General features: G+C 34.7%; 1 protein-coding gene across 2 annotated transcripts in view; it reads right to left on the minus strand.

Moving 5' to 3' along the window:
* LOC136038646 (U3 small nucleolar RNA-associated protein 18 homolog) overlaps positions 1–12,890 on the minus strand; it is a 62,166-nt gene that overhangs the window by 34,339 nt on the left and 14,937 nt on the right. For both annotated transcript variants that reach the window (XM_065721894.1, XM_065721895.1), the window contains exons 3-4: positions 8,845–9,031; positions 3,525–3,710 (exon numbers count right to left, since the gene is read on the minus strand). In XM_065721894.1, the coding sequence (XP_065577966.1) occupies positions 3,525–3,710; positions 8,845–9,031 (373 nt within the window). The remainder of the gene's footprint in view (positions 1–3,524; positions 3,711–8,844; positions 9,032–12,890) is intronic.

A 12,890-nucleotide genomic window follows, 5' to 3' on the forward strand; every position in this document is an offset into this window, starting at 1 on the left:
TGAAATGAAGACCAAAGGGAGGCTTATCTCTCTGAATAACAAAATTCCATTTCATCAGACCCTTTACATTCAAAAATAAAAAGGAAAGCAAGCAAGACAGTAATTTCTTAGGAGAAAAAGCTTCATTTTCATGTATGAAAAGATTAGGTGCATTACATATCTTACAATAGTAGCAGGAAAGTCTAATGAAAGGAGAAAAAAAAATTATATGAGAAAAGGCACCTTAGAGAAACGAAAACAAGACATATGATGTTGAAAAATATCTCACGATTCTGCTAATTCTTTAGCATTTTCCTGCAAATACTATGAAAAGAGAGTAAAAAATTCTTCTAAAGGAGTTAAAAATAACATTAAGTAAAGTATTAGGTAACATTTATAAGAGCAAGATAGTCTTGAAACAAGATATCAAAATACAGGGATAACAAGAATACTAAGGGTAAAAACAAGGATAACAACATTAACAATATTCAAAAGAAATTTTGACTTCCTTATTATTCTCTTTGCCATAAAAATATGCTTCTGCCACAGTTTTAATACCTGAATAGATACCAGATAACAATTGCAATATACGAGCAGATAAACCGCCCTTAGGCATCCAACAAGAAATAGTGGCAATCAACGGTCATAGAAAAGCAGACTAAGATAACTATTTTGGCCAGCTTTGAACATCTTATCTTTCCTGCTTTCCTGGTGGCAAGGCGGAAACACACAAAGAGCTTACCAACACACATTCTGTCGGTGGTCTAATGGATCGTTCAGCGTCGTTAAAATTGTATAGACAGATAAAGGGTAGTTGGGGGGAGGAGGTATTTTGGAAGGCTGGGTTAAGTAGAGAGGAAAGTAAAACAGTTCAAAATAGGGATGAAACCTTTTTATTGACAGTGAACAGATACAAAATTTAACTGGATATTTCGAACACATATACAGTGTTCTGTTGACTGTTTTGTATCTGTTCACTGTCAATAAAAAGGTTTCATCCCTATTTTGAACTGTTTTACTTTCGTCATGGAAAGACAGTGTGGTCTTCGAAGTTATCTAAGTAGAGAGGATTTGAAGGCTTATTTGGATTGGAGGGGAAATGGATTTTTGATTGGGGAGAAAAGAAAGTATCAAGGGAGAAAAGGGGAGAAGGTAGAATCTATTGCTTGTCCTATGTGTGGATCTCAGGATGAAAGTTTAATACATTTTTGTGTGAATATGTCGAATTGAATGATTGGAGGCGAGAGATGTATGGTAAAGAAAAATTGAATGAGATATGGATGGTAGATAGAATGAAAGAGACAAATTTCCCGAGTATTAAAAGGATAGCAAGATTTGTAAGGATTGCAGCGGCACATCGGGAGCGTTTTCTTTAAATAGTATTAATTTAATTTAGTTAATTCGTTGTTTGTTTTTTGTTATGTAATTTTCCTATGGCCCACGGGCTTTTTCTGGAATAAATATTATTATTATTATTATAGATTAATGCTTCTATGGTTTTAACAAAAAGTTTCCTTGTTCTCGACTGCACTTTAATAACACGCCTAGGAAGCCAATAAAGAATATAGTCAAGTTTTTGCTTCTGAAATGGAGAGTAAAAAGATGCTTCGTTCTTTGAATAAAAAACCCAATCCCATTTCCTTTGACCTCCACATATACAAATAAAAAAGAAAGTTAGCAGGACAGTTATTTCTTACAAAATACAATTCATTTTCCTGTATGAAAAGATTAGATGCATTATATATCTCGCAACAGCAACAGGAAGGTCAAATAAAAGAATAAAAAATAAATGAGAAAAGGCACCGTAGAGACAAGAAGACATTTATACTGAAAATATTTCATATTTCTGCTAATTCTTCAGCTCTTTCTTGTAAACGCCAATAATAAAGAATGGATTTCTGCTTTTGTACTCTTTTAAACAGGACTAGAGGAGTAATATATATCCTAAAACAAAATATCAGGTAATATTTTAAAGAGCAAAAGGGTCTGGTACCAACATAGTGGTTAAATGCAATAACAATACTTGGACTAAATTAAGTAATAATGGAAAGCCTTCACATTTTATTCTCATTTATCGCACATACAAGTATTTTATGAAGAACTTTCTTATTCATCCCTGCCGTCTTTCCTAGCCATGGAGCCTTGCGCACTAATATACATTGAAGTTAATAGATGGGGGTAATGGGGGTAACCGGTCATTTGTCCACTTTGACAACATCTACTAAACAGCAGTTAGTAAAAAAAAACGCAATGTTTTTTTCTTTTGGAAGAAAGAAACCTCGTTCACGGAATAACAAAGAAAATTGAATATCATCAGGCTCTTCACATTTACTAATAAAAAAGAAAATTAGAAAGATACTAATTCCAGTTAAGAATAAAGGATCTTTTTCAAGTAGGTACGAGAAGACTAGGGATATCATATATCTATCAACAGTTGCACGAGGATATAAGGCGCCATAGAAGAAAGGAAAAAAGATGTGGGCTTAAAATGTACCAAATTTCTGCTTATTCTTTGTCTTTTCTTTTATCCATAAGGCTTTTGTGCTTTTTTGCCAATGAACGAAAATACAGAATTATAGTTAAAATTTCTAGGCAAAATTTGAATTTTCGAATTTTTGTGGGATAATTTATGATAATATTTTTACTAAGCTATTCAGTGTGGATGGAGAGGGAGGTTTCCAAGTATTTAGATTGAAAATATGTATATTTTCTGGTCTTTTATTAGGTTGAAACGATCCCGGTCCCCATCATGTGAGCACCCTTGAACAGAGTCGTACCTATACAGAACCCTTGAGCTCCCAATTACAATGAACAAAGTAATCAGAAATCAGTTAACATTGTATGTTACCGTAAATGTCCGAAATCTGGTTAATGTCGACATTCACCGATGAATGTCCTAAATTCCTTTTTCTCTGCTTGGATTCAGTTAGCTTTGCGAGTCAGCTTTTTCCGTTTTACGCAAGCTATGACGAAAAAAGTTAAAGTTATGTTTAATGTTAGTTTAGGTTTGATTAAGTTAGGTTAAATTTGGATAAATATCAGAAATGGGTTGAAAACCTAACTTAGCCCAAACTAACCTAAAAAAAACGAATCTAACCAGTCATCATCAAACAGATGACACTGAAATATTCCCCCCAATTTCCTTTATCTTGAGATCCGGCAAGGATTTCCGTGAGAGGAGAGCTTTCTGGGGGGAGGAATTTGCATGATATATATATATATATATATATATATATATATATATATATATATATATATATATATATATATATATATATATATATATATATATATATATATATATATATATATATATATATATATATATATATATATATATATATATATATATATATATATATATATATATATATATATATATATATACACCAAGCTATCAATATGTTACTGTACACAATGAGACATATTTGTCAATCTGAAATTTATTGCATCCTCATTGATTTACTTTCTTTTTGCTACGATGAATAACAAAGCTTATGAAAATTAAAATATAAAAGAAGAATTTATCAAAAAAAAATACTGACCTTAAACAGGGTTACTATACCATGATTTCCACCAACAAGTGCAACTGGTTCTGACTTATGGAATTCCAAGGAAATAATCTTCGACCCTTCTGAACGAGTTTCTTTGTTGATATCAGTCATTCTAGTATATCCTAAAACTCCCTTTGGTAGAGCTATAGTCTTGTCTGATAAATAATCACCTACAGACTAAAAAAGAAGAAGAAAAACAATTAATGCAACATTACTTTTCTTCTTTAAAAAGAAAAAGGAAAGAATACAACAATACAACAAACATTAAAAAAGAAGGAAGAAGAACTAGAAAAAACAACCTCTTCCCAGATGCTTTCCAGAAAAATAACAAGTAAAACTCAGTAGTGCTTTTCATTATTATTAATACAATCATAAGAAGAAATAGAATAAATGTAGATCAAATAACTCCTTGGACCACACTGCCTTTCCATCTAAAAAAAAAACATATATAGAATTATATGAGTAACGGGTAAAACTTTTAATCACAGTGAACAAATAAACTAACACATTGAACATTTCGGCCTCATGTTTGGAATCGTTTACCAATAGAAATAAAAGAAGAAGAAAGCAAGAAGAAGAAGAAAACATGACACGATGGGACACTGCATATCGTGAGCCGGGTATCAAACGGAAGTATATTTACGTAATTGTAAATTTTCATAAGAGCAAAAAAAACCTTGCAGCCGTCCGTCCTATAGCTTTATAACAAAAAGGGATCGATATGTAAAATAAATACATAACAAAGAGAAAAAATAATGAAGAAACACATCTAAGAGACTTATACTTGTCCTAAAAGGGTCTGGAATGCTCCTTATAATGATAGGAAAATGTACACAATTCCAGTCAAAGTGACGCAAGAACAATACGTAGTAATGACAGAATAAAGAATGTCTTTTAGTGTGAAATCCTTACATATTGAAATGAAATCTTTTATATAGACGCGCATTCTTCAACCCAAGACCTTCCAGAGCGTAGGTCCATGTCCCCTACCTTATACATCTCCAAGAGCAGGAAGAATTAAGTCTAAGTCTAAATAATTCAACACGCAGTTAATGTATAATTACATTTTCCCTCGATTCCTAGAAAAATTTGAATTCTTGACATTAGCTATATTTTCCGAATAATAACGGTCAGAAACACACCGCCAATACCGTCTCCAGCATTATCGTGAACTTTAATGTTTTAAAAGACATGACGGTAGATGTCAACTCTAAGAGCTGAACAAAAATTATTTAAATGTAGGCAAAAACGGAAAGAGATTTCCGAAATTTTTATATCCATCCTCAAAATCAAAAGGCGAATCCAACTTAAAAAAAAGTGAGGCTTTAAAAGTTTGCCTAGTGCCAAGGAAATTTAGTACGGCAAGATTGGCGAATGAAGACAAATTCAAATGTTAGAGGGAGCCTTGTATTTCCTCCAAGGAATAATTATAAAGGAAATATCAAGGAAAATATACAAGGGAATAATTATATTCCCTTGTTGTTGTCGGTTTTTGTTTCGTTTATTTATCAATACCGGTCAAAATGTCTATTTACATAAAAAAAACATCCTCAACGTTGTCATCTTAATAGTCTGGGACTAGCTATAACACATCGTTTGTGCTGCGTCCCAATTAATCCTAGTTTCTATTTTTTTGTAAAACTGATGTTTAGTGGAAGTCTAAAGACGCTTTTTGCATAGGTTTTCCTCTTTTTCGAGTTTACCTCTTTCATTCTGCTCCTGAGAGAGGCTCCCAGAGACGGTCTCGAGACATAAGATTTATTTTTCTTTTTTATATCCCATCCTTTTTATGTTTTATTTTCCAAAATTTAATTATAAAAAGACAGCAATAGTCAAAGAAATTACACATATGCATACAACAAGTTAGGGTGTATAAAATAAAATTTTTATCTAGAAGTTATGCAATCTGGTTTTTTCGACTTTGACTTTGTCAATTTTGACTAATTTGGTTTAACATGACGAAAAAGATTTTTCTTTTGACACTGATGGAAAATATGCATATTTTATGAGGTACCGGCAATATTAGAAATTTTCAGGTGTGTCTCTCACTTTTTAAAGACATTTTGTAATGCAAAATTGTTTTTTATTCTTAATCCCAAAGTTGATTAAACTTCTACACCCAGATAAACAGAAAATAAGATACATTTCCATTAATTACATAAAATCGGAATGAAAAATTCTTTTAATAGAACATCATAATATCCAAGTCTGATGGAAAATATGCATATTTTATGAGGTACCGGCAATATTAGAAATTTTCAGGTGTGTCTCTCACTTTTTAAAGACATTTTGTAATGCAAAATTGTTTTTTATTCTTAATCCCAAAGTTGATTAAACTTCTACACCCAGATAAACAGAAAATAAGATACATTTCCATTAATCACATAAAATCGGAATGAAAAATTCTTTTAATAGAACATCATAATATCCAAGTCAATACAAGGAAAGTAAACTAAACCTAAAGCACTCGAGCTTTGCTTCGTTTCAACCCAATTTTTTCATCGACTTTTAGTTAGTTTCGAAATACTTTTCACTAGATTCCAAAAAAGAAGCAGAGGAATTTTTTAAAACTAAAAAAAATATAGTCTTGAACATTAAAAACCTACCCCTTATGATTAATTTTAAGCCAGTCAAAACGACGGAAATGTAACACAAATCCTTTAAAAGACCCCAAAAATCGCCACTATCTGGTTGATAAGAGAGTAGAAGATTCACCAATAACTTGAAATTTATCCCAAAACATTTTGTCTTGGTGTCAAGGGGAAAAATTAAAATCCTTCATCCCCTTTTTCCATGTTGAAAGACTGACGAGACACTCGTATCTTTGCGTTTCATAATTAAGAAATACGACTTATAAACAACGCAGCTATTTTATTTTTCTTTTGTAAAAATTATGAAGGGTGGTAAATATTTCACAGCATGAGACACACCTAAGAAGACGGAGATTACACTAGCCTGTGTAAACGGCAGTTTAGAACCAACTAAGGTTGCATCAAAATAAGAAGTTGAATGACTGTCATAAAGCAAAACAAAAAACATACTACACTAATGCGTTATGTCTACGATACAGCGTTACAAAGGGTCAAGAAAATTTTTCATTCTAACTTTTTTTTCTTCCTAACTTTTTTTTCTAACATTTTTTGCAATTAGACTCTGTGTCTTTTATGCCATTTTCCTTACTTCAAGTGCTGTTTTATTCTTTCTTTTTATAGAGAAAGAAAATCAAACCAGATCAAAGCAAGCTTCCCAATCCTAAACCTGTTTCTGAAGGAAGATGTCGAGGGGCCCTTCTAGGGCGCATTCATCTGCCAAAGATATCCCATACTGGGTACAAAATTCATATTTCACCTGAACTTTCCCAGCCGGATGCCACCCAGCACTCAGAATATGTCAATCTGTTGGTCTAGATAGTCTGGATATTTTCTTATCAAGCTTGAATCCTAATAATTTTGCTGTGCCTACAAATTACGTCTTATGAACTATGTTAAGCAGAAACGTAAAACTTCTCTGGCATCGCCACATTGAATCCACTCCATATTTTCAATTATTTTGAGCAACTGCTCAGCTATTTCTCCGCTGACGCAAATGATTACAATCCAATGGACTATACCTTCTTCTTTCTCGACTGGAGAGGTGCGTCCTAATCTAAGATAGTCGAAGTTGACACCCAAGGCCCGTTGTTTAGCCCTATAGCCGAGACTACTACTTTCTGCAAACTGGTCAAACTGCTTCTGACAGATCATCCTAATTCGACATGTTAATTCCACATTACCAATTCAGATTCAAACCTTGTACTAGTCACGCCCAAGTGCTGTCCCAAGTCAGCAACGCTATGATTAACATCGGTGCGACATTTGAAATTATCGTGCTTGTGGGCTATGTTGTACGTAAAGCATTAGAATCACTTACTCATGACGTTAGGCTGCTTCATACAGGAAAAAGTAAGCCACTCTTATATGAGAACCCTCTGAGAAATGTGTTCTCATTACTGAGTTAAGTTAACGTTTCGGGTGCCGTCCAAGGTCAGCCTTCCCTATTCTTTCATCCTTAATGGCCTAGATCTGTCATTAGTTGGTTATACTGGTAAAATTCTGAACTTGATCCATACTATCTACGCATTTGTGATTTCATCTTCTAGCTAAGATATGTGTATGCAAAACTTAGCATTGAATTGAACGCAAAACATTCCAAGTTACATTTTTCAACCGAAAGCAAGAGCCTCAAGAAGATATTTCTCTGAGTAGGATCAGGTCGGTCAGGTCGAATTGGGGTTTTCCCATATTTATGCAATTATTTCTTCAATTAAACTATGGTGTAAATACCGTCTCTATTCAGGGCATCCAAATTTAGAGGCTCTTACCACATTACTTGTATATTCCTGGATTTCAGAGACGATTACTAACCCAAATTACAGGACAAATAAATATTTCCCGAGAGGTACTTAAATTTATTATCTAAAAAACTTCAACTTCACTTCAAAAATTCATGTATTTTAGAAATTCAGGAAAACAATTAGCCAACGCCAAATTTTACAAAATTTTGTAAATATCGTTTCAATAAATTGCTTCGGACAGTGTATCTGCAATACTAAGAAAGTGGACCCTTATTAAGGGGAAAAATAGAGAAGTAAGACAATTTGACAAGAGGATGAACAAACCGAAACCACTATTACTGAAATAGATTGAATACATTGAAATTTTTGGTATTCCTAGATGCATTGGTCTAAAATAAAACTTAGAGCATTGGGAAACTGACAAAGTATGATTTATTAAATTGTGTAGAAGAGAGTAAAAGTACCTAGAATAAAAAATCTTAAAGAATAAAAAAAAATTTAAATCACAGAGCCTAGTTCAAAGAATTTTGATCAAGGCCAGTGCTACCCAAACTCATTCGTTGTGGCAATAAGGGTACTTTACAATTATTATATACAGCCATTGTAGTTAACGAAAAGTTACTTTTAAATTGCGCTGCCCTGAGGAAAATTTTTCGTTCCAAAGCTTGAAAACTATGTATTTTTGGTTTTGCATTTCAAATATAGATACATGGACCATCAAAAAATACCTAACTAATAGAAGACAAATACGTTCGGTGAACATTTAAAGAGAACTTTTCCCAAGAGTTTCTAGAAGACCCCCCAAGAGTTTCTAGAATTCCTTCATAATTTTCGAAATTATCTCCTTTGAAGAATACAGATCTTCACTGAAATAAACATCCTCACCATGCTTGTAACTTTTTTCCTTTTTTTTTTTTTGGGGGGGGGGGGGGTAATTTCAGCGTAACTAATCTGATGAAGCAACAAAACTAGACTTACTCTTAAGAGAGGATCATCATCTTCTTCACCGACAGGCTTACGGTCCAAATCAGCCCAAGCAGGAGTAAAGCTAACATTTGCATGTTGTTTCCTCAAAAAGGTGGAGTATGACTCATTTGAACTACATCTTGCTTTGTCAACAGATGAGTCTACCCTTTTCTCTTGCTTTACCGGCACATCTTTAAGCCTAAAAAGAATAAAAAGGTAACAAATCAAAAACCAAATAGTAAAAAAAACAAGCAGCAAAAATCTTATAATGAAAAAAAATATTAAATAATAAAAACAGATAATACAAAAGACAGAAAACAAATTAAACAAAACAGAATCAAGGTAGAATAAAAAAAAACTGAAACATGTCTGGCTTTGAAGATAATTGTTTTCATGGCTGAATCAAGCTCATTAGATTGTGAACTTTTATTGATCCCAATGATACTGAAAAGGGGGCTGTCATCTAGCTCATGTTTGCCTGAATGGCACTAAAATATATCACACCATCTTATAATTCTGCGAAGATCTACACGCTCAAATACCAAAGGACTTTTTCTGACTTCAACTGTAGAAGCTCCACTTGCATTGGATAATAGTTTCTCTATGATATTTTGCTTAAACAGTTTTTCCGTCAAGTTGGGACTTCGTTTGGGAATTTGGAAGTTCTGAAGTCCGTAAATTAGAGACTTTTTTCGTCCGATTTCGAAACCTTGCTAGTGACCATTTCGGGCCCGAAACTTGATTTCAAGAAGTTATGAGGAAGAAAAACACTGAATACAGCCGAAAATCACATTTTTCTTTTCTATAGTAAAAAACCCATCGAGCGGAAATTTTGAACCAATGTCTATCAATTTCCACACATAGCACAAAAATTGGAAAAATGATTTGCTCATACCTCTCCATGGTCAGTCTCAGCGATAATCGCTGAGACTGAACATGTCTCAGAGTGACCAGGTGACATGATGACAACAGAGAGTCATCATGTCATTTAAGGAACGCGCTTTCATAGCTATTGCAATCCTTGTGGGGCCGTTTCTTCGTTTTTTTTTTTTTTTTGTTTTTTTTTTATTTGGACAAATACTTTCCGCTTTCGTAAAACAGATGCAAAAATAATATTACAATAAAAGCAGAAACTAGAGAACACAGTCTACTTCTTTTCATTTTGCGCTGCCTTCACTTGGAACACAGATGTGAAAAGCAGCTGCTCCTTTAACTCCATCTGCTTTTGAGCACTTTCAAGATTAGCTGCTTTCTGTTTTTGCTCAGTGGGCATCGACAGGGGCCAATCTATTATGGACTGAGCCAGCTATACCTCGATCATTTCCTTTATTACGATGTCATTCTTCAGTCGGTTCTTCAACAACTCCTCGACAGCCATACCTTGGAATCAAAAGCTTCTTTTTTCTTTCTTTTCGAGATCTTTCTGGAGTTTATCGTCAATCTTTTAAACAGATTTCCGCTAGCCCCTGCTCCTTCAGCCGCTCTTCTGTCTCGAAATCCTGCCGTTCTTCTTTTTTTTATTTATTTAAATGTTCTTTGTCACTCTAGGTACAAATCGTAACTCATTCTAATGAACTTAGCCATTTTTACCAGATCTTTAGCAACAGGAAAATCTTGGGCACACCCTGCTGATATGCTTAATCCATCTTAACACTTTTACATTCAAACTTCGCTCATTCACAAAAGCATTTTTTACGACTGCAGACAATTTTGGCTACTTTCCTCCTTTTATGATTTTGTTGTCATCTTGTTAAATCCTTTCTGACTTTGGTGAAAGTCTGGATAACTGGAATAGCTTGAATTCCTCTACTAGAAAGTGCTTTTGTGTTGAAATGGATGAATTCCAGGCAGCATATAATGCACACTGAGTAGAAACTGATTTGAAAACCTTATTGGAGTTCAGGATAGTAGAAGCTTTTGACTACACAAAGCATCTCCTTAGATTCTCTTCCAGAACATATATTGCCGACGAAAAGTATTGCTTTCAACTACACAGCATAAATGATCGTTTCGTTAACTAGCCTATTAACAGGAGACAAGTCAACAGCCTATTTACTCACAAATGTTTGCAGCGCGAGCAAAAGATTATTTCACCTTCGAATGGCAGAAGGTTTAGTTCACCCCTCAGATTTTTGGTCACTTCAGATTTTAACGCTCCCTCAACCAATGTTAAAACTAAAACGTCTAACTCTGCAAGGATTTTGTACATTAGTGGCTCTCCCTGTTGAATTTTGACAATAAAAAACGAGTGAAAAGGTTGAGGCTGTCAACAAAAAATGACACCGTGCTTTTATGGTGGGTCGCTTGATCGGTCGGATGGTCTCTTTTTATGCATCTGATTTCACAGGACTAGGGTTTTTCTTTTGTATATAGACGGGAAATACACGAAAACAGTTGGGCGCTGTTTCGCCATTTTTGCAGCAACACAACCATCTGGTTTTTTTCCCACAAAGCTTGCCCTGGTGACGTTAATTTTATTCTAGATCTTCCGATAGTCTTCTAGCCTTTAAAGTCTTTAAAAAATCATTACACTTTGATAATTAGATCGCCGCAAGTCTCGCTGGTGTCCTGCAAACTATTCTGAAAAGCATTCTGAACCAATTTGAATCTTGCAGGTACCAGTTTCAAGGAAACAATGTCATTTTTAAATTTACGTTTTTTCCTATCGATCGGCCAAAAAAGTTGTTTGTTAACATTCGGGCCATCACAACTTGGCGCAAGCAGTTCATAGGTTGAAAACCCGCTCTCATCGACTGTTCTGACTATTCCTGACTCTAGCTCAACCAATAAAGATCATTTGCAGATGACTTAATACAACCCGTTTCGTCTTTTCAGACCCAAATCATATTGTCATTTGAAGCAGTTTCCTACTTTCTGCATTTGCAGTTTCGTCAATCTCGACCACATCTTAACTACTGCCAAGTTCGTCACGGTTAATCTTCCAAAACTAGGGTTTGAGAGCTTCGATTAACAAATATACAAATTAGCTTCACACATAGGAAAAAATTTTGACCACTGTGTAATTGAACATTTTTCTAAAGATGACTGCTATTCGGTCAGCAGAGTTCACCAAATAGTTAGATTCGATCATTTTTAGTGTCATTGTGATTTCTGATACTGTTCTTTCGTCCCAGACTACATAATATGAAAAAAACTTCGTTTTCTTAAAGAGTTAAAGAGGCTGTGTCCCAAAGTCGAACCTTAAAACGTACAGGAATTAGGAGAGGCAGTTGGGGGGCTGCCGCCCCCCAAAACCCCCGCTTTTAAAGACTCTTTTGTACAGGTTTTTTGTTGTGGGGGGCTGCCGCCCCCCTAACCCCCCGCCCTTGGCTTCGGAAAGGCCCTCTTTTAATTAACAAAACAAAAAACCTGTACAAAAGAGTCTTTAAAAGCGGGGGGTTTGGGGGGCGGCAGCCCCCAACTGCCTCTCCTAATTCCTATACGTTTTAAGGTTCGACTTTGGGACGCAGCCTCTTTAACTCTTTAAGAAAACGAAGTTTTTTTCATATTATTTCTGTACGTTTTTCTACAATCCATGGTGGATGTAATTTAATAATTCCTGTACTCCTCGTACAGGAATTAGGACTGCCTCTCCTAATTCCAGTACGTTTTAAGGTTCGACTTTGGGACGCAGCCTCTTTAAATCTTTAAGAAAACGAAGTTTTTTTCATATATTGTGAAAAAAAAACGCCCGATAAGGGACTTGAACCCTTGACCTTAGGATTAAAAGTCCCACGCTCTACCGACTGAGCTAACCGGCCATGTTTGAAGTCGAAATACCTGCATGTGTATAAATATAACTTTTAAGAATTTCAAAAATTAACATGGGCTCTTATGGGGAAATGGGTTTTTCTAAGCTAGAAAATCGGGGGGTTAAGATTTTCCGACGAAACTTTCCAGGAAAATTACTTGGAGAATTCCGCGTCGAATGAGTCTTCGTACACCCAGATCCGATGTCGGCTGTGACCTGTAGGCGTGGAAAAAAACAAAAGGAGAACATGAACATAAAGTGGCTATGTGTGGTTTCTGGAAAACAGGGAAGGATTTATCGGATCGAG

This window comes from Artemia franciscana, chromosome 18 (assembly GCF_032884065.1).
Source record: "Artemia franciscana chromosome 18, ASM3288406v1, whole genome shotgun sequence".
Taxonomy (NCBI): domain Eukaryota; kingdom Metazoa; phylum Arthropoda; class Branchiopoda; order Anostraca; family Artemiidae; genus Artemia; species Artemia franciscana.